Raw genomic sequence first — 22,482 nt, forward strand, 5'->3', positions numbered from 1 at the left:
TATAGCAGTGTTTTTACTCTACAAGACGTCATCCACTACATGCCAGATGATTAGAGAGATGTTCTTAAAAACAACAGAAAATTATCTCAAAGAGTAAAGCTAAAGGTCAGCTTAGCTAAACATCTTCACAGCTCAGCAGAACTACCCAGATGTTAAAACGGGTTAAACGGCCCAGGTCTATATAAAAATACTAGCAACATAACATATTAAAAAGCCTTCATTTTCAAGAGACATGGAAAGTCCTTCATATCTGGAGTTTTAAATCGTTTTAATTAGTTAGCCAGGAAACATTTTGACCAACAAACGTAGTTATATTTATAGAAAATATTAAAATAACTTCTGATTATTTTCCCGAAGTGACATTTTCAGACCTAAGAACATTTTGCAGAACACCATATTTCTTCAAAATGAGCTAAGGCTGTGGTATTTCAGCACCATGGAGAGTTCCACTTGCTCCTTGAGAAGAAAGTGACATAAACTGAGAGTTACAGGTTAAATAAAGAATAAGAAGAACCACTACAGAAACCTTTCTAGGTCAACAACATGGATCCACTACTGACCCACTGAACTGTAAACTGCCCATGTGATGAATGTGGACACAACAAGAATAAATCTGCAGAGTGAGAGAGAGAAAGACAGAGAGGTACAGAGTTAAGGAGAGAGAGAGAGAGAGACACAGAGAGACACAGAGAGAGAAGGAGAGAGAGAGAGAGAGAGAGAGAGCAGTGTTTTCTCTAGAACAGACTCTTCTGCAGATCATCAGCTCAGATCCTTCCTCCCTCTGGGAAGCTCCATGTGGAACACACTTCCTCTTTCCAAAAAAAAAATGAAGAGGATTAATGAGAAGCCAACTGAGAATGTTTGTTAGACAGAGACCTTGTAGAGAAGCTACTCCAGGAATTCTTTTTTCTGTTAAACAACAAACAGAGCCTGGTTGTGTTTTGCTATTTCTGCTGTGGTTGATTTTATTGGAGTAAATGTACAGTACTGGGAACCATTGAGTGACAAAAGCAACACAAGAGTGAAAACAGATGCATAGTTAAAGCGTGATTATGTGCTGGTTTAAAAATAAATTAGAATAGTAGATTCTGTAACGCAATCGTTACAAGTGTGCTACAAAATATTTCACTAAAACAAACAAACAAACAGAGACAGCGGTTGAAAAAGCATTCTGTTGCATATTTCCATGAAAGTAAAACCTCCTGCACTGAGAGCAGCTACCTTTGAGTTAATGCTTTGGTTCAGACTGAGAGTAAGTTAAAATGGAAGAAGGTAAAGGGAAAGAAAAAGTGTTTTAATAAACACATCAGTCCAACAAACGTGTGTGTTTGTCCAGACTGAGCAGGAGAAAATGCTTCACATACTGTACTGGTCTGAAGGAACTCTTCAGTACAACTAAATACAGTGTTTTAACTACCGCAGCACATAGTAACACATACAGGACTTCAAAAAGAAATGCAGAAACTGTAAAAAAAAAAAAAAAAAAAAACATATGACACTAACTAGCTGGTATTAGGTATAGGTAGGAACAATAGACAATAGTACTGTAAATAAAAAAAACACTGACAATATTATTTATATTATACATTAGTTATTGTTATTCCCAAGATGGAGTTATCCTGTTTTAAAAATGAAACAACAGGTAAATAAACAAAAAGAAACCAATTTTAACCACTGTCACTAAATCTTTTTTTTTTTAGTTAGCTACAAAATATAATAAAAGTTTGCTAAAGTAGCCACACAAAAATTGCTAAAAACACAACTAAAAAGAATTTGCTAAAACTTACTGACAGTTGTGGCTGTTTGATTATCCACAAATGAGGTTACATTTTGCAACATAAAAGTAAAAATGCCAATCACTGCACAAACAAATTTGGTTGAACTCATCTTTGTGTGACCAATAAAAAAAAAAAAGGACTTGTTTTAATACTGGATAATTGTGCAGGTCGTAAATGACTTCAGTTTGAAACCATTGTTCTGACGGGTTTCTAACCATTTATATAATAATAATTTTATTAATGTTTTTATTCTAACACTACTCCGCCCGGTAACAGTAAAAGCTTAAGTTCCTTAAGGGAATGAAGATGAAAAACAAAAAATTCCAGCTGACAAACGCAAGAATAAAAAAGAAAAAAAAAATAGACAGAGGCTGACGTTTTAATTTCCCATCATGCACTGGACATTTAACACTAAACAGACAGATTTGCATTAAGGTCTGAACTGTCACACAGTGCAAAGATATTTCGTTTCAGTCATGCAGTACAAGATGACGAAAGGGCTGAGATATTTTTCAAAGAGAGATTTAAAGGTCATTCCTCACAAAAGTGATGTTTTATAAAGGGTAGAGCTTAGGCGGTGACACGAGGGGCAACTTCTGCACAGTATTGCCACGAAATGTCCTCAAGGATCACCACATTAAAACCTCTGGTTCTCCACCTGGTATGATTTTTGGCACATAAATCTCCTCTTGTACTGATTTCACTCTTCCTCAATGAACTCGCATCGTTCTGCTCCAACATGGACTTGACATTTGATAAGTTCACAATCAAAAAAACAAAACGCTAACTCTCTGCCAGGCTGAAGGCCTTAAATATACCTCATATAAAAATGTATTGAGCTTTTTTTTTCTTGTAAACAACAGTTGTGAGAGAAGTCCTAGAAGTAGACAGGAAATACTTAATGGTTTTCTCATTAGCACCAGTGAACTTTGGTTACTGGTTTCAATGGTTTTTAATCTGTTCACTGGAACGAGACGCCACTTTGCACTGGTATCGCCTGCAACCAGGCCCTCACTGGACAGTCCAGCTGTCAATCACCACAGCGAGCACTAGGACTATGACTGTTTTATGACTTGTGCACCTAGCTTAAAAAAAATCCAAGATGTAGCTGAGCCTTAACAAAGTTAGTTACAAGTTCACAGAAAAGATTGCAAAAAGTCAAAGTAGCCAAGACTAGTCACAATATATAGATATAAAGGATTGCTTACAATCAAATAAATGTGTATTTAAATTAGCTACAGTATCTTTAGAGGTTAACTTAAATTAGCATTAGCTAAAAAATGTTAACTAAATCTACCCTTTGGTAGATAGAACTACTGTCTAGCTCTCTAACATTGACACATTTACAGCAAAGGCTTTAAATCTGCACTGAACTCTCAGTCAGTCGGTCGTTCGATCGATCGATCAGTCGGTCGGTCGGTCAGTCATTTCCCTGTGGTAAAAATCAAGAAAATATTCAAAGGCAAATTAATTTTCCTCACGATGTGGTATCAATACAACAATAGACCAATAGAACTAGTTAAACTAAGCTATGTTAGTCATGACTTAGTTATACAGAACTAAAGGTTAGCAAAACACAGTTAAATAAAAGCCATAAGATGGTAAAAGAATTTACCAAAATCTAAGCGAAAACAAACTGCAAGTTGAGACCAAAAAAAATCAACCAACTTAGAGAAACTCAAAAAAGAGTTAAAAACCTAACCCTAACCCTAGACAGGGAGATAATGAACTTCTTTAATGAAAAAGAATCAATTGATTAGTGACTTAATTTTTTAAGTATTTCCTCACAAGTATCTACTTCTAGGCTTCGATAACTACTGTACATCCATTTTTTTGTGGCCGAGACCTGATGGTCCATTAGCAGATGCAGAGAGTTCTGAAATGGCCCCACTCCCACAGCAGACGCAGTAACAAACCTAAATATAGCTCCTCTGTTTGGGTCACATCCCATCAGGCAGCAGAATTCCCCACACAACAATAAAACTCCACATGTGACTGAACATGAACTCTGGTTTTAGAAAACTGGACGCATCTGTGAGTGAAACCCAAAACGTCCGACTCTGGTTGTGGCTGGTCAACCAGTTAAAAACAGAGGTTGAGGGTTTGAATCTCATCTTATCTTCAAAAGTGTGACAATCGGACTACAAAGAGACAAAAACAAATTCTGACGACATGAAAACGGTCTTTCAGGCTGATAATACCTCACAAACACACACACACACACACAAACATAAAATGTTCTCTTCTTTCCCCACAACCTCACTCTCCGTGTCCAATAAAGTATTTCTTTTCAGATCCATCTGAAGCATAAATAAGTTAATAATATAGCTTATCGTTATTATCAATATTATAATAATAAATAACTCTGTCTGTAAAATGTACATATAAAACCCTGCTTTATTTTGCAGAGCTGTTCTCCAGAGTCAGCGGACTCTTGTTGCTGCAGAACATCGCATTCCTTTTACTGCTCTAAACTGACACAACAATAAATAAACACGAAGCATCCGTGATGTAAACACTACGACTTTCCCTTTAAAAAACTGCAGGGGCGTGGACAAAGACAAAGACGGCTGTGATTTTAGCAGGAGACTGAAGGTGTCGCTCAAATTTCTGTCCTGCATCTGAACGTGCGGCAGTATTGCAGCCCTTGTTTTTTTCATTTAGGACATCAATGAAGACATCTTCTAGGTCCAGTCTCCGGTCGACCAGGAAGAAGACACGGTCAAAGTCTATTGCTAGTAATGACTGATTGGTTGATATTGAGGTTCTATTTCTGACTGCTGCCCCCTGCTGCCTGCTTTTCTTCTTTTTTTTTTTCTAGAGAGACGTGCAAATGCCCATGCAATCGAGGCAGGGATGACAAAAAGAGATCTGTCTTCAAACGCTCTTAGAAAACTGTCCTAAATCCTCACCTCGACCTCACCTTGTCCTGACTTCTTCACTCACTGTCCCTCTGTGAAGCTAAAGGCCGGTGGAGCCGGTTGGTTTTCAATGTCTGATGTCACAGCGAGGGGCGTATTGCCGGGCGTGGTGAGGGGGGTGTTGTTGGAGGGCTGCAGGTTGGCATCACCCTCAGTGGAGGTTTTCTCCTGCGACTGGGAGGAGGAGGAAGAAGAGTGGGTGCTCTCGCTGGAGCTGCTGCGGGTGTCGGTGCTGGTGCTCGTCTTCTTCATCTTCCGCCTCTTGGCGAGCGGCGCCTTGTCCACTGTCTGAAGGCGGAAACCTTCACGCTTACATTTGTTAAACGCCTGGAAAAGACAAAAAGGGGACAGTCAACCAACGGTTAATAACAGTAAATGGTAGTTAAGGTTTATGTTTGCGAAATAAGGGACAGCAACCTTAAAGTGGCTGTGACTTCACCACTGTCTTGCTGTTCTTTTACACATCCTGCACCGACATATAGCACTTTTCCACCTCTACTACTTTCTTATATATTAAAATAGTCCCAAAGTCCCAGAAACATTTTATGAATTTAAAATGTGCAAGCTTGATCATCATATCTTTGTCAACTTGTGTTTAGTTTGATCAGGTGTCTCAAGATTGAAAACTTTGAATTTAGAGAAAACCATAATTATAACCAAGTTGATTGCAAAACAATTATTGCAGCTCTGCTTCTTTTTTTTTTTTTGCCAAAACTGCAACTTAAAATTTAAAAGGAATTCAGAGGCAAATAAGCAAGTTTTGACCTGGTATAATTAAAATATCACGGTTATGGATATAAATTGCGAACGTTTTGACTTTTACTTGTAGTAGAGTACTTTATTCCTTTGCTTCTTGTCACAGGCCAGATGCAGAGCCATGTCTGTAATGTCTGTCCTTACATTAAATGTAGCTTTGACACAAGTGTGGACAGAGGCGGTGGAGAAGCCCAGGATGTCCGGGGTCATTAGTGGGTTTGAGGACAGCTGGCTGTCGTCCTGGATCCAGGAATTGTAGCGCAGACCACACATTTTAATCCTCTTGTTTGGGTCCACCGTCAGCAGCTCTGCAGGGACGAGGCACGGATAATTACATTAAGTTTGGAGCTTTTAATAGGCTGGATGCTGGACAACAGAGAGGAAGTGACTTTCCTTGTTCAGGTCGTTCAAGCTCTGGCTGTTGAGCTGAGCTACTTTGTTGGTGGAACGTTTAATCTGTGATCTAATGTGAACAGATGGTGGGATTATGGACAGTTCTACTGAAAGACGACTCATTTCAGCTATATGTAAAAACTGGACCCGTTTATTTTTCATGATAATGGGATAAAAATCACCCATTTTATGACGTGATTATAACTCTGTATTGATGGTTTCATGTTGACAAAACATAAAACACTTGTTTCTGTCAATGGCTTATGTATTTATACATACATACATACATACATCTAAACATATCTTTCGGTGCCAAGCAAACACGGTCCCTTACCTTGTATTAGGTCCTTGGCCTGCTGGGACACGTTCCTCCAGGCCTCTCCTTCAAATGAAAAGTCTCCCTGTTTGATTTTCTTCATGATTTCCTCAGCGCTGGTGTGAGTCAGACTCTTCCCCTGACACTGGAAGGGCACCTGACCAGACAGCATGGTGTACTGCACACACAGCACAAATAAAATCAAAAAACCACAAGGAAACGCTTGTTTCCAGTCTTTGACATCAGTAGCGTAGATCTAATCTAGGCGGTTTGTGCATTCAGGATGTGAAAAAAAGAAAAAACTAGCTAATTATAAAATTCACTGAAATGCATGTAACAGGAAATCTGGTTTTGCCATGCTGAACAAACACTAAATTTCCACTTTTTATGTGCCCACAGATTCCTCATTAAAGGGACTTGTGTTTGGGAAAAGCCCTTTTGGCAACAGATGATCAGCTGGAATCTGATCACTCTTTTTCCAGGGAATCGTGCACCAAGCTTGTCAGCAGCTATTTCATCCGTGTTCTATGAGGCACTAAAACGCACACATGCACACCCAAAGGTGGGGTCTGGGGGAGTCTGAGATCAGTACGGAAGAATAACCAACTACGTGAAGCCTCTTCTTATGTCTCGTCCTTTTCTGTGTTATCTCGTTTTAAACTTCCTTCTCTTCTCAGAAAAAACCTGAATCAGAATGACAACTTTACCAAACGTTGCGTGTTTTTCATGCAAATGTGGTCAGAGCTGGTTTTAACAGGATGTTCTTTTGGGATTTTTTTTTTAACTCTGTAGGTGATGTTAAAAGGTGTCAGCTCACCCTAGGGTCCTCTGTGCTGAACAGATAACAAATGTACATCATGCACAAATTCCATAAGTAACAAGTTTGGTTTAAAACTGTGCGGTCATTATTTGCCTTAGTGAAAATTGAAATATTCTAAAGCTAATTTTATTTATTGCTAACCTTTACTAAACCCTAAATTACAACTAAAGCTACATTTAGCATTTTTTTACTATTAAAATTATCTCTATGTCTAACAAAACTTTTTTCCTAACTACCCAATTTTAACCTAATTAAACATTTTTGCTTCATTTTTTCACTTATTAATTATTTATGGATTTCACAATTTCTCTCTCAATATTCATTAACAGGATTAAATACAGATTTTTTTATGATGTTTTGTTGTTCTGGTTCAGATAGAACAGCCTAACATTCTGGTCACTCACCAAAATGACCCCAAGACTCCAGAGGTCACAAGACTCATCATAGCCGTCGTATTTGAGTATCTCTGGTGCAGCGTACTGCAGTGTGAAGCAGGGAGTCTTCAGGAGCTGATTGTCTGGTGGTTTGAGTCGAGCAAAGCCGAAGTCTATGATTTTTATCTCTGAGTTTTCACTCTCAGCTGTGAAGAGCAGATTCTGTGAAACAATTTCAGAAAAAAAAACATTCAGTGATAATTTCTCTAAGCCTCTAAAAGAGCTCACTGAATTGAAAACCAAAACTAATATAACTACATAAAACAGTGCAGGGGTCAAAACACTTGAGGGTAATCATACAACAAACCAAAGATGCTAGCTGTTGTGTTTAAAGAAAACTCAGAAAATGAATTAAAGATAACTTGAAGAATAAACTGTAGCCTGTCCTCAGGTAGAGGTGAAACCTCTGGTGTGTGATTTTTAAAAATGTTAATTTTTTTGGTTTCGTAAAAAATCCAGCAGTGTGGATGTAGCCTCCTGTACTTCATTGACTTAGTACCAAGTTGAAGGTGCGTCCAGTACCTCTGGTTTAAGGTCCCTGTGCACCACTCCTACATCGTGCATGTGACTGACCGCCGACACCAGTTTGCGCATGATGCGGCTGGCCTCTGTCTCACTGAAGTGCTGCTTTCGGCGTATCCGTTCCAGAAGTTCTCCTCCACCGAGGAGCTCCAGGACCAGATAGGTGTGGAGCTGCAGTAAACAAACACACACAGCAAACAGTATTTACATTTTTTTGTCCAAATGCTGTCACACCCTGGGTCCTGGCCTGAGACTTTGACCTGCTCTGAAGCAGCAACAACAGAAGTGCAAATATATCTTTGGTACTTGCAGTTGTATCAATATTGACAAATTGGCTTAAAGTTATACATCATCCATCTCTACAGACTTGTGTGTAACTGCTGTAATTTTCTAATTATTTTCATTTGTGGAGTTGCCAAGGCAAACGGCTTAACACTGAGCCTGGATCTGGTAGAGAGTTCCTTTTGTTAAGAGTTCTTTTTTCTTCACACTGTTGAATAAAACATTTACTCAGCGTGATATCTCAATTAATTTTCACTTGTATTTCATATTTCAATCAATTTTCAATATTATTTAATCATGAATAATAATTAATAATCCACAGCCCTATTTCTATTCTTCTTCTTACAGATCCACAACTTTAAAACCCAACGTTAGAGCAAAACATTTTGAAAGAGAGTAAAATTGCAAAGAGTTAAAGACAGTGGGAAAAGACAGAGTGTCTCACACCAGCAGGGAAGAGCTTCTCATTATCGCAGGGTCAAAGGAACAAAGACAGGACTGTGGTTGAGGCAGAGCGCTGCTTTGATCTGGGTCACAGGCCTCAGAGATACAGCAATAACCCACTGAGCTCATCAGAACTAAAGTGGTGCTTGTGCGACTGAAGGGCTGAGGCTAATGAACCTGCGCACAGTCAGACACCCAGACACACCTCCACCATAACAGACGCTGAGCTGCATTTGGAACACGTGCACACTCAGTTAGGGTCAAGTGTGCGACTGGATTGGCGCCACACCAGAAAAGAAAAAAAAGAAGGTTGTTTTGATCAATAGGTGTTTGTGCAGCTGCAGTTTAAAAATACACGCCAAGGTGAACTATTGAGAGCATGCAGATGTGTTTGTGGGATGATGCAAAAAAAAAAAAAAAAAACACATGGTGAAACCTCCAGGGCTTCTAGTGTCACACATTAATCTGCCCTGTCCCACTTCCAGGACTTATTAAGGTTCTGTTTCCTCACAGGCTCCTCAGGAAGTCAGGATGAACTGTGTTATGAACCTCACCTGGTCGTGATAAATTTCGTGCAGCTTGACAATGTTGGGGTGACCATCGCAGAGCTTCAGAGCTGCTAATTCCCTCTGCGTCTGTGGTTCCATTCTACAGGAAGGGAAAGATTAAAAACTGTCAATAAATGCCACAATAACAGTGAGACCAGTGACACTGTAGGTTTATTTTATTTTGCCTTTATTTTTTTCTCTAGCGATGACAAATGTTGATCCCACTGTTCCAGTTTTAGTAACCTGATGTAAACCATGAAATAACATTGTGTTTACTATGCTGACTGTTCTCCTACATTTAAACTGCGTAGAACAACTCAGCATATCATCGAGCCTATAGTATCGCCATATATCGCACTATATCATGTCACAAAACCCTGTATCGTGCTACGTATCGTATCGTCATATTCCTGCCAATACACAGCCCCACCTTACACACAGAACACAGTGAATATTGGTTTGCTCTGACCTCCTGCTGACTATTTTGACAGCGTACTGCTGTCCAGTCTTCTTGTGCGTGCAGCGTCTGCAGATGGAGAAGCTTCCTTCTCCCAGAGCATTGTCTTTCAGGTCCATCTCATAACTCAGGTAGAAGGGTGAGTCCTGTTCAGAGAAAAAAGAAAAATGTAACTAACATTAAAAAGTGATCTTGCATCTTTGAGACTACTTGTCATTTTTCTTTCCTTCATACTCCTGCTTGTTTGACCTTTGGACCTCAGCTCTCAGGATATCTTTTTCAGTCTATCTGGAAAAAAATATTTAAAGTGTAACGATGATGGCTCATTGGTACTTAACCTGTTGGTTACATTGGTTACTGGTCTCCAGCCAAACTGATTTGGGCATAAATGACATAGTTATCTTATATATCCTACATTTTTTACAACCTTGTTCTTGTGCATCAGTGAGAGGCAAATTGTCAAATTACAACCTTGTTCTTGTGCATCAGTGACAGGGCAAATCGTCAATCACATTTTATATGATTAATCACAGACTGCCTGTGGATTACCAATTAATCATGATTAATCCAGCGAATACAACTAAATAGACAAAATATGACAAAACAAAAGTTGTTTCTGTTTATTCCTGATGAGGAAGACTAACAGCAGGTAGATGTCTGTGTTTCAACTGTTTTTACTTGTGAATAATCGAAATGGTGGACTTATTAATGTAGAAAATTAAATTGGATAGATATATAGTATATATATGCAAGGACTTATTAATGTAGAAAATTAAATTGAATAGATATATAGTATATATATGCATATATGTACATATATCCACACACGCAGTAATGTGCAACACACACATCAAAAGCAACAGAGTGAACTTCCTTTGTTTTGTTAAAAATACATTTCGCTGAGAAAGAGGAAGCGACCTGGAAATAACAGAAGTACAGATGTGTCACTCATTTCTCAGAACATTTTGCATGCTGATGTTTAATCCATACTGTGCTGGATGTTAATGTTTTAAAAGGTTTTAAAATTAAACCACTACATATAATAAACCCCTGCGTTTGACATATAATATATAAAGAATTACACCACAGAAAAGACGGAGGAGACGTAAGAGACACAAAACACTTTCAACAAAGTTCCTGTTTGCAACAGATGATGAGGAACAGTCTGTGGCAAAAGTTTCACAGGTAGAGGAATCAAACCACATCACTGAACCTTTCATTCGTTTTAGAATTACAGCCAAATGGTTATTCAATTTCAGGCATGTTTAAGCTAGCAATGTAGTAGTGTAGGTAGGACACCAGAGAACAAAATACAACTTTGTTACATCCAGGTTTGTTCATGTTGTATGTATGATTAACTAAAGTTGCACAGCCTTCCCTGTGTTGTTACAGATGCCAACCTACATAATACAAACTCTTTTGTATTAGGCTCCTGTTCATTGCGTGCAGTGCTAAGCACTAGGGCGGTACATGATAGCAGTGTGGCAGTCACACAAGAGTGAAGCAAATGGTAGATTCATGCACAGCTTGGAGTGGGAGAGTGGGTGGAGACACCAAGTGCAGGGAGGGTTATTTTAATCAATTTGAATGGTTGTTTTGAAGCAAATTTCCAATTTATATATCTACTTATTTGATGAAACCAGCAGTTGATGAGTAGGTAGACACTCCAGAGACACAAATCTGTCTTCAAAACCCTGCAAAAATATATATTTTGCATAATATGTCCAAATCACATCTACATTACTGTTGCATCTCCTACCAGCATCACACAGCAGTGGATTTATTAACACGGTTTAAAAACCAACAAAGGTGAAAGTGCAGTTCAACAAACAGGACAGATACAAATTCTAATGGAATGGAGAGGAAGTGGGGAGTAAAAGAAAGACTCATTTTCTCTGACAGCAGCCATTAGCCTAAGTGTGTTTGTGCAGGAGGATCTCACTCTATTTATCTTACTTTCATCATGGCGCTGCGGGCCACCGCGGCACAACCCGGCCTCTCCGAGCCCCCACACAGCTGGACAGGGTCGTCCATCACCACGTTCCTCTTAAATAGGATGGAGGGGGCCATGAAGGAGTAGCCCTGCACGGAGAAAAACACAAATTGTCCATCTTTACTTGTCAAAAGTACAGAGAAGTCACATTAAAAAACATTTTAAAAAAACGACAATATATCACAAAACAGGTGGTCGGAGCTCTGCTATGACCTGCTGCTGCCGGAAAGGCTGAGAATTACTTGGTATTATATTCAAGTTATTGAGAATTACTTGGTATTATATTCAAGTATATTCAGTCTATGACTGGACGGATGTGGAAAAAGTTCAGAAAACACTTCAGTAAAGTACTTTGAAATGTCCTGGATCACTCTTCAAATCTTGGGCCTTTTCTTCTTCACATGTTTCTGTACCCACCCAGGCTGTCAGCTTGACAATGAGTCCTATTCAGATGATTTATGAGTGACAGTGTCCGTCCAGCTGTTCCTATTGTTAGACCTGTCATTGTGAAGCATCGCCTGCATAATTCCAGCTGTGAGGAGCCCAGCGCTTTGAGCTGGCAAAATAGCTTATTTCCCTTCTTCCACTGACACACACACACACACACACACAGCTGTGTGGTGTGTAACGACAGCCCACGGATGGACGGAAGGATGGATGTTGAATGAATGAGATGCCCCTTAAATTGCCAGGCTTGAATATTTGATTGCTCTGCAGTGAAATCACATCTTGGCACTCTTAATGCAATTTTAATTTTGTTTTGTGAGGCACAGTGGGGGAACAAGTGCACGTTTTTTTTTAAATTGGGCTTGCTCCTCTTTATCGTAGAGATTGCTGGGCTTGCAAATTATAAAGACTGCAAAGTCTCAGACGATGCGAATGGCAGCTGAGAGCGAAAGAAGCCAAGATGAAGTTGGCAATCAAAAAGCGAAGGCGTAACCCGAGACAGACGTGGCGATGCTCTCAAAGTGTAACCTTTTATTCTGCCAGAAAAGCCTGTTAATTGATCTATTGATCTCCAGCGCTCAAGGATCCAGAAGGCAATCAAGAGTCGAATTTTCGTGCAATACATCAGACAACCATCAGCTGGCAACGGCGTCGCGGGGCCACATTACAGTTCAAAGCAGCATCAAAAATAGTCATTCACATCTGTTACTTCAATGAGTGCCGCATATGGCAGCAATTATGGCAATAAAGGGCTCCTTTAGTCAATTTGAATACCAATGCACACAGACAGACTCATGTTGACTTACAGCAACCTATTGAGGACATTCACAACTTCACTTGATTACTTTATTAGCTGTCGAGGGTGTCGAACATAGTCACTGACAAAAAAGTGGATAATGCATAATGCCATTCTACAAACGTGTCAACATTTCACTCTGAGTTTACCAAAGCCCAGAAAAACATTGCCACAAAACAGAGGAAATGGATTTGTTGTCCTGAGAAGTGACCAACAATAAACATGGAGAATTGTTTTCTGTCTTTGTTTGTTTCATTGTTTTACTGGTTAAAGTATATGAGTAAAATTAACAGCTAAAAAGAAAGAATATTTGGTCCAACAATAACCAAACTGTCTTTCGCATTTTAAGTGGTTTTTCTTGTTGCAAAACAGTCTTAAATTCACCTGTTATTTTGTATAAATATTTATGTATTTTTATAGTTATATTAAAAGGGGGGAGAAAGAGAGATGGTAAAAAAGAAAAATGTTAGAATAAAAACATTATTTCCTCCGCTGAAGCTAAATAACCTAGAAAGAGAGATGGTAAAAAAGAAAAATCTTAGAATAAAAACATTATTTCCTCTGCTGAAGCTAAATAACCTGTACCCACTCATCTCTCACAGTGCTTTCCTACTCACTCAGAAATAATCAGAGGGTTTAAAGGGGCCTCTTATAGTTAAACAATAACAACATGTGGTCACAAAAGGACACAAGTCTGGCTTTTGAGAACCATTTGTTCTCCGTTCACCTGGAAGATGCGATCACAGTTCTGAGGAAGAGCAGCTGGGGAATAAGTAGGATCCATCTCCGTGAACTCGTCTGCAAAGTTGCTGACGTCCAGCTCATCCCGGATCACTGGTTTGAAGGGAGCAGGCACCTTCTTAGCTGCCAACTCGTCCCAGTTAATTTTCTAAAGCAAGTTTAAAAGGGAGCAGGCAGAAAAAAACTGTTAAATAGTCAGTTGACTAAAATAGTCAGTTTAAAAGGGAGCAGGCAGAAAAAAACTGTTAAATAGTCAGTTGACTAAAATAGTCAGTTTCCTAAATGCTCAACCCCCGGCCCCAGGTCTCCCCACCATTTGTTTAGCTTTTCTAAACACAGAGAAAAAACATATCAGAGCTAGACAATGATATCCACCTGGTAAAACGGATGTTTCTTCACGTTCTCTGCTCCATTAGGACCGGAGCCTAATCTCTTCTTTGGATCTTTGATGAGGAGTCGCTGAATGAGGTTTTTGGCCAGTGGTCCCATATCTTTAGGAAAAGGAGGATCCTTCTTTGAAATTCTCCTGTAATGGGGAAAACAGATCAGTGCTGCTCAGTGGTTACAAGTCAGGGCTGGGGAACTGTGTTGGCCGACGATGACAGGAGAGATTACAATGCATACTTGGCAATATCTGTGTGATTGTTCTCATCTCCATCAACTGTGAAGGGAGATCCTCCAGTCAACAGCTCATACATCAGTACACCCAGGCTCCACCAGTCCACCGCCTGGAATACATGAAAGTCATAAAAAAGAGAGTAAAAAAACAAGGAGAGAGACAAGACCGCTAGGTTGCTTTTAAACACACAGCACTATAGAATAAACATAGATATACAAATGACCTTGTCGTGTCCGGACTCTCCTCCCTCCACAATCTCTGGAGCCATATATTCAATAGTGCCGCAGACAGAGAACGCCCTTTCTACCTGTTTATAACCAACACACAGACACATGAACAACAGTTTATACAAAGGCAAAAGGATTAAAGTGCTGTCTAAACAAGACACCTGACGACACTTCTGCTAAACAGTGGAGGCACGTTCGCTCTGAGAGGGGGACTAAAAAATAAATCCATACTCTCTTTTCACAAAACAATCTGTGTTCAAAATAACTTATCTTTATTCAGCTGCATCTTTATCTCTCAAAAACAGATGACTCTATCTTGTCTCTTTTCTTTTGTTCTGATTCGCTTCCACATCTGTGATTTAGCCACAACGGTTTTAAATGCAAGGCAACACTGTCAAGTAGCTTGAGGTGTTAAATGTCCATACAGTAAAGTTGTGGGGCTGTGGACAGAATAACTTTTTCATAGAACAGTAAAAGCACCTAAGGTTAGGGTAAAAGACTTAAGGACACCAGCGTACTCATTGGGTGAGACCGTGGTGTGGTGCATTGTGCATAAATTAATCTTTGTGTACAGGCTGGATCTGAAATACTCACTGACTCACTCTTTAACTTTATCTCCAAACTGTTTCTCTGATATTTCCATTATTCAACAGTACACTTTTAAAATGTACACATCAAAACACCATTGAAGAAAACAGTGCAAAATAACAAAAATTACAAATTCAATGTGTTTAAAAAAATAATCAGACTGACTCAGATTTAGTGTACCTGATCAAACTCCTTACTCAGGCCAAAATCTGTGAGAACTATATGTCCGTTTGAATCCAGTAGAATGTTTTCAAGTTTCAGGTCCCGATAGACAATTCCAAGCTGCACCAGGAAAAAGACAAAAAGGTTATGATGGGGTTTTTTTTAGTTAATGAAGAGCAATACACAAATTATGAAAAAATACTGAGTAAATAGACATGTTACCTTGTGCAAATGCTCAAGTGCTAGTACGATCTCTCCACTGTAAAGGGCCACTTCCTGCTCCTTAAATCGGACCCTCTGCACTAAATGTGTGAAAAGCTCCCCACCATTCACATAATCTGTAACAAATAAAATTAAGTTTCTTAATATCATTTAAATTTAGGTGGTTGTAGTTTTTTCAAATAAAAAGACAACTCAGAATGTGAAAATAATGATCCTGACCAAGAATAAGGTGCAGCTTTGTGTCCGTCTGAAAGGCGTAGTGAAGGGTGACGAGAAAAGGCGACTGACGGATGTGCTCTAGCACTTGCCGCTCTGTGCGCGTGTGTTCAGCAGTCTTTGCCTTTTGTACAATGGTGGCCTTCTTTAAGACTTTCATGGCATACAGTTTCCCCGCATCGTGACCACTCACTTTACGGACAAGGAACACTTTGCCATAGGCTGGGGGAGAAAGATCACTGACATGGAGCTCATTCCCATTACATAAACATATGTGTGGGCCATACTGACAAGCCTATTATTATGTTAACATCATGTGGTCACAGAGAGACAGCCTTACTCACCTCCTGTGCCCAAGACCTTTAGCAGCTCAAAATTTTCAATGCCCACCCTCTCCACGTGACCGGTTAGATTTGCTGTAATCAAGGATCCAAAAAAGAAATTTAAATTCAGGTTCAGATATATATACACACAAATATATATATATATACACACACACACACACACACATAGAGTATATACATCCTGGTGAATAAACTATGAAGGGACAGAATAAATAAAGTTATAAAAACACATACAAATATAAAACATAAAATATATATAAATTACTAAAATCCTAGAAATTTTAAAGATATGTACTTCCCATAAACAACACTATAAACTTCCTGGTTGTTCTGTAACCCCTGTTCTACATACCGCACTTATGATACCAATTTATCTCCTGTTTATCTGGGACAAAGGGAAATTAAATATTGTTATTTTTCACAAAACTGACTGCATTTTCTTAATGAAAAAGTGGAAAAGGGATAATTTCCTGCTAGAACACCTTAAAATCATCAATTAAGATTTTATAAAAACAGCTTTTAGTAAATGTTATAGAACATGAAACTTGTAAGACAACTTAGACAAAGTCCTGACTGTCATAATTTACACTGACTTAGAGGCCAACATTACAGTGACAACAATCATTCTAACTGCCTACAGTAGGTGCTACTAAACTGAGTAATTTATACATGCATATGCATATTCAAAATATTGTTTCTCTAATTTACTGCAAACAAAAGACAAGTAAGTGAAATGCTGCAGAGCTAGAATAGCTAGAATAGCTTGAAAGTAAAATCTCTAAACTGGAGAAACAGCACTGCAGCAGAAGGGCAGTCTGGAACAACAGCAGAACACTGTATATTCTGCATGAATGCATTTGTTAAAATGTAAGTGATGAAGATGAGCACGACCGATAGACTTTCTTCGTATAAGCAATGACTCTAATGACTCTTGCTTTGTGCTAAATCGTATAAGCAATGACTCTAATGACTCTTTTTGCTTTGTGCTAAAGAACAGATGTATTCTTTACATCTTCACATGCATCTACAAGCACACATGCTGCATTAACTGGCAAAAGGTCATTATCCTCCACTGCTATGTCTTTGTAAATCAACGTTTCTAAGCACAGCTGACTGAGTAAAGCTTGCTTTCGGACATGCAGGTTCATTGTAGTGAATACATTCCTTCTGTCTCACACGCTGTAAATAGGCCGCTGAGCAATTTGGGTGCCTTGTTTCATCGTTACACATCTCTCCTGTTACACACGAGAGGAAATGCTGCAGCTCCAGTGGAGTCCAGGAAAAAAACTGGAGCACTCTGGCTCTGCTGATATTTAATGGGTCAGAATATCAAGGGTTTAACGTTTAAATCGACGTTTATTGGGTTTTACACTGAACTGTGCTGCTAGACCGCTACACAGAATAGAGAGCCCTTTAGTATTCAAGAGAAAATGGCTCATATTAAATTGCAAATGCAGAAACACAATCAGCATACTGTTGCAAGGCATCATGACAATGTCCTTTATTTGTGCATTTATATTTTTTATTATCTTAGTGTGTGCATATTTTCAAGGCCCCGTGAAAAAACCCTCTTTATATCTAGTGGTATGATTAGGAGAGACAGTTCTAATATGTAAAATATTATTGCATTAACAAGACAAACAAAAGCATACAAAGGCAGGAACGGCCTTGTGTGCTTATCATTCTATTTTACCTGATCATCCCCACTACAGTAAATGCAACAAAACATAAATGTGCTGGTTTTCAAATTGAAAAAATACTGCTTTTGATAACTAGACCAACTGCATTTTCCTCTAATTTTTTTAGGCTGGGCAGTGAATGATGGTGGGAGTGTAGGCTAGTCATGTTGTTGCTTGAACAGCAGCAGCACTGTGTCATTATGAACCAGTTACAACTAAGGCACTCAACTTCATTCAGAAGCCCTCTGCAATAGATGAGAAGACACGGCTCTCAACTTCAAACATCCTATCACATCCTATTTGGTAATGGTTTCTTGTTAAGATATGCTCTAACATAGATAGATAGATAAATAGATAGATAGATAAAACTTTATTAATCCCTTGGGAGTTCCCTTTGGGAATATAAGGCTGGTAATGTGCAGTGACACTTTTTTGCCATTTAATAAACTACTACTGAGATTCAATTCATTGTCACATTTTTTAAAAAAACAAAAAACAAATGTGGTTTCTTCTTAACCATAACTGACTATAATTATTATTATTATTATTTCCTACATTAGGGGAATTTTGCTGAATTATAATCTCTGGAAATAATATCAACATTATTTTGAAATTGGTTCTTTTGGTCTAATGAACAATCCATCACCGATCATGTTGCATTACACTTGTAATCAATACTCATAGCATTCTTAGCATGAGCGAAACATGGTCTTATGTCTTTCTCCATTAACTTAGCTACAACCTAATATTTCACATTTCCTATCACATTTCCTATGCAACTTTTATTTTCCTTCGAGTTGCATTACTGTCCCAATGGTAAACATCTAACCACTTGCAAGGACAAAATGGACAAGACAAAGACACAAAGAGGGCAGAAAATCCTCCAGAACAGTGTACCTACTATATACACTACTAGTCCCCTGGAGTATTTTTGTCAATCCCTCTATATAGTACCTTTTATGGACACCTGTGTAGAAAACCATGCAATTGCGTCCTTCTGTAAATATGACAGCAATGTGGCCGTAAGCACACGTTAGCTGTAGCAGATAACTGAACCATTACAGTTACCAAAACATAATATAACTTAAAAACTAATTAAAACGTTGACTTAGATCTGCCCACAATAAAAATGTTTCAGTGAAGTCAGTTCCACCTTAAACGGTGGTTGAATGCTAATGTTATCATCTGCATTAAGCCTAATTAGGTGACTGTGAGCTAATGCCCAGAGAAAGGTTAGATAACAGTAGTTTGCGTGAGTTTAGCGCTTACGTTACAAGTGAATGAATTAGCAGACGGCTAACGTTAGCCTTCCTCTGCCATTTTTGGACTTAGGGAAACCTTGATGTTAGCGCCCAATACAAACGCCCATTCACTGTCAGACTGCTGATGGGAGCTAACCAGCTAGCGTTTCTCTCTGCTCTGACGCGTGTGTTTACAACATAAAGGTGAATAATAGGGAGAAGATGTGTGTCCCGTCAACATAACACAACCGACTTACCGTGTCTGAGCTCATGTTTCACAGTAAACAGGTCACATTCTCTGGAAGACCCCTCCATCGGGGATGGCATCGTAAAATCCGTGCTTCACGGATGCCTTTCAACGCAAGGTCTCGCGTCCAGACTGCAAACTAGTTTTTAGTTTCAACATATGGAAAATAAAACATACAGGAAGGCAACATAACGCCCGAGAATTTAGCGCCAAAGTTGGTAGTGGTATGGGCGGAGTGTTGTTGTCAACGCTGACACAGTCTAAATAGCGTACACTACAGTACAGAGGGAACACTTGCTTCTGAACACTGACACTTCCACTCACTACCTTCGCAACCAGACAGTCCCTCTGCGTTGATTGGTCTTCCTACATGAAGAGCTGGTCCTTCATTGGAGTTCTCTGTTGCGACGTCACGCAGTCCCGCCCTCTTGAAAGAGACTTGTATTGCCTTCGATTGTGCCTCGTACATCTTGTCAAAAGTCAAAAAACATCTATTGAAATAAAAATAAAAACATTTAGATTGGATGGTGATCACTGAGTTCCAAGAATATCCCTGGTTTAAATGTGTTTTCTTGTTAGTAAAACACAAACCAACCTTAAAGTTATTTATTACTTGGTTTTATGTTATCGTCCTTAGGTATCTTTTAACTTGTTTCCCATTTTTTATTTTAACTTTTTTTATTATTATTTTTACCATTCTTCGAAGTATTCTGAGTCCATCAATAAATGTAATCTGTTTGAATTAAATGCAAATCAGGGTGATGGCAATGGAATAATTTAAGTATAATCATACAGATTATAATTAAAATTATAAAAAAAATGACCCGGATAGTTGAAATATGGAAGCGTGTTGCTGCCACACTGAGAAACAAATTGGGTCTCAGTATCACGTAATTAAGTTTCACGTTGATTGTATGCAACGAAAAAGAATATATAACCTGCAAATAACAATTGAACAAATGAATACACAAATGAACATGGCTACATATTTTCCTAACCAATAAATTGGAAATTTAAAAGTTTGATTTAAAGATGGTCAATGTTTGAAGATTTAGTGCTGCCACCATGCGGTATAACCTCGCTACTGCTTTCAATTTCATAATTTCCATACTTTTATGACCACTCCGTTGTATAATGTTGTATAAACTACTGGTTGCTCTAACATTAGACATTTTAAAATAAATATATCATATCTTCAAGTATGTGACGATCAAAGAGGTTACCAAAAGTAAAAGCCAATAGCATACGATTATTTTACCAAGCACCAATCCGCTACTTCTCTGATTCATCAGCGCTGCAAATGTTTCCGATTACCCGGAAGTAGGACCACGGAGCAACTGACAGTACACTAGCTCGTTAGCCAGCTAGCTTGGCTTCACTGACCTCCGCTCCCAAAATGGCTGGTGTTCGAGCTTTGGGTGTTCTTTCTAGATTCTCACTAAGAAGATACGCTTACTTCACAGGTACGAAATGCATGTGTTAATTTATCGGAGTTAAATTAAAGCTAACCTTATTGTGATATTGGACCAACTAGGTTAGACAAAGTGTCATGCAGAGGTGATTAGCTTGTTAGCAGCAGACATGCGACTCGTGTGCTAATTAACTTTGTACTTTCCTACTTCAACTTATGTTTCAATTAAATCTTGATAACAATACCCTTATGGAATTTAATTTGTGTTTCAGCGTTTAAACTTAAGTCTATAGTAGCTTTGTGTGTTTAGTTGTGTCGTTTGCCTCAGCTGGCGGCTGCCGAATTATCCAACTATATATGGGATTTGTGTTCGGTAATTTAAAATCTTGAATTAGACTATTGCTGCTTTTGGTCGAAATAAATAGCACTGCAAATAATTGAGTGGCTTGGCATTTTCCGTATTTATCAGAAGTACCTGTCATTCATTCTCTAATGTGATGGAAACTGTGTCAGTGGCTGGCGGAGAATCTAGGTGAAGGGTCATTTTCAGCTGGGTTGCTCAGTACGGCTGAGATTGTTTGAGGTCATGGCAAGGCAGAGTAATGTGATCTTCCAATATTTAAGACGTGTAGGTCAATGAGAATATTTTAATTTTTGTTCTTTTCTCACTATGATAATGATAATTGAATAATGTAGAAACTCATAATTGCTAATGATCAAGTATTTAATCCTTTAAGCAGTTAATTAATAGTGAAAAGTGGTACAGAGCAACAAAACAAATGGGTATTATAATGGCAAAATTAGTTTAAAACAAAGATAGATAGCAATTAAGATGTTTAATTTGATAATAAATGTGGACACTCTATACCAGCGAGTAATTTAAAGTTGTACAGATAAATCAAGAAATAAGATAAGTCATGAACGTAGATAATAATAAAATTAGTAATTTGTGTTAGAAATAACGAATAATTGCTATTTCTACTTAATTGGTGATTAAGAAAGAAATTAAATCCACTAAATGGATTTAAAAGTCTGCAATATTTATCAAACATGCCATGCAAACCATTAATTTTCTTAGTAGCATGCTGTATGTATATAACAGCTTCTGTAGGTCAAAGATCTTTTTAGCTCACCACTTTGGGTCCAGTAGTTTCTTAGCTCGACTTTGTAAACATCAGTTTTAAGATAGTTTATAAGAATGAAGCAGTGTGAACTTAGGTCCTGCTACTGTCTAAAAGTCACTATTTGTTGTGAATTTCTGTTTTACAGGCAGTCAGCATCGTGCCTTCTCAGTCGCACCTGCCATGCTTGGTAATTCACTGATCACCTCCTATTTATACCTTAGATATTTATATATAGCTAGATGTGTATATATATATATATAGATAGCTAGATACAGTATATATGTGTGCATGTGTCTTCTCACATCTTTATATTGTCTTTTTTTAGCCCGCACCCATGTGAACTATGAAGTCAAGGGTGACGTTGCTGTTGTGCGCATCAGTGACCCAAACTCTAAGGTATGAGCTCATGGTAAACAAAGGTGACATTTTCTTTTTTTAGTTTCTTATTTGATTATACAAACTTGAATATTTATTCTATTTTTGGCTGTGTTGTCTGACCCTAATCTATATTTTATATTTGTCTATGCATCCAATTCTTATATTGCTTGTGGGGCATGGGGGTTATGTAATCCAAGGCTTCTTTCAAGGAACAAATCACAACTTGTTTTGGTGTTCTTCCAACAGGTCAACACCCTTTCAGTCCAAATGCAAAAGGAAATGACAGAAGTCATGAATGAGGTCTGGGCCAACGATGCAGTTCAAAGTGCTGTACTCATCTCTTCAAAGCCAGGATGTTTCATAGCAGGAGCTGATA

At 38.5% G+C, this 22,482-nt stretch overlaps 2 protein-coding genes across 3 annotated transcripts in view; one reads left to right on the forward strand and one right to left on the reverse strand.

Moving 5' to 3' along the window:
• Window positions 1-934: 934 nt before the first annotated feature.
• rps6ka5 (ribosomal protein S6 kinase, polypeptide 5) lies at window positions 935-19,834 on the reverse strand. 2 transcript variants are annotated; one of them, XM_025059740.1, is made up of 17 exons: window positions 19,204-19,833; window positions 16,027-16,098; window positions 15,686-15,904; window positions 15,467-15,582; window positions 15,263-15,364; window positions 14,491-14,574; window positions 14,273-14,376; window positions 14,024-14,174; window positions 13,635-13,796; window positions 11,628-11,753; window positions 9,684-9,817; window positions 9,221-9,314; window positions 7,941-8,111; window positions 7,389-7,580; window positions 6,183-6,342; window positions 5,600-5,763; window positions 935-5,026 (listed from the first exon to the last, which is right to left on the reverse strand). In XM_025059740.1, exons 1-17 carry the CDS (start codon window positions 19,271-19,273, stop codon window positions 4,721-4,723), a joined length of 2,427 nt encoding a protein of 808 aa, XP_024915508.1. In that variant the 5' UTR covers window positions 19,274-19,833; the 3' UTR covers window positions 935-4,720. The 2 variants fall into 2 exon arrangements, with proteins under 2 accessions (XP_024915508.1, XP_024915513.1); XM_025059745.1 differs by lacking the exons at window positions 935-5,026; window positions 5,600-5,763 and adding an exon at window positions 5,770-5,918 and having other exon boundaries at window positions 19,204-19,834.
• A 670-nt stretch (window positions 19,835-20,504) lies between these two features.
• The window catches only part of hadhab (hydroxyacyl-CoA dehydrogenase trifunctional multienzyme complex subunit alpha b), an 8,041-nt gene continuing 6,063 nt past the window's right edge, over window positions 20,505-22,482 (forward strand). Inside the window, exons 1-4 of the mRNA XM_008312448.3 lie at window positions 20,505-20,656; window positions 21,874-21,915; window positions 22,054-22,124; window positions 22,353-22,479. Of these exons, the coding sequence (XP_008310670.1) occupies window positions 20,590-20,656; window positions 21,874-21,915; window positions 22,054-22,124; window positions 22,353-22,479 (307 nt within the window). The 5' untranslated portion in view covers window positions 20,505-20,589. The remainder of the gene's footprint in view (window positions 20,657-21,873; window positions 21,916-22,053; window positions 22,125-22,352; window positions 22,480-22,482) is intronic.

This window comes from Cynoglossus semilaevis, chromosome 1, assembly GCF_000523025.1.
Source record: "Cynoglossus semilaevis isolate Cse_v1.0 chromosome 1, Cse_v1.0, whole genome shotgun sequence".
Taxonomy (NCBI): domain Eukaryota; kingdom Metazoa; phylum Chordata; class Actinopteri; order Pleuronectiformes; family Cynoglossidae; genus Cynoglossus; species Cynoglossus semilaevis.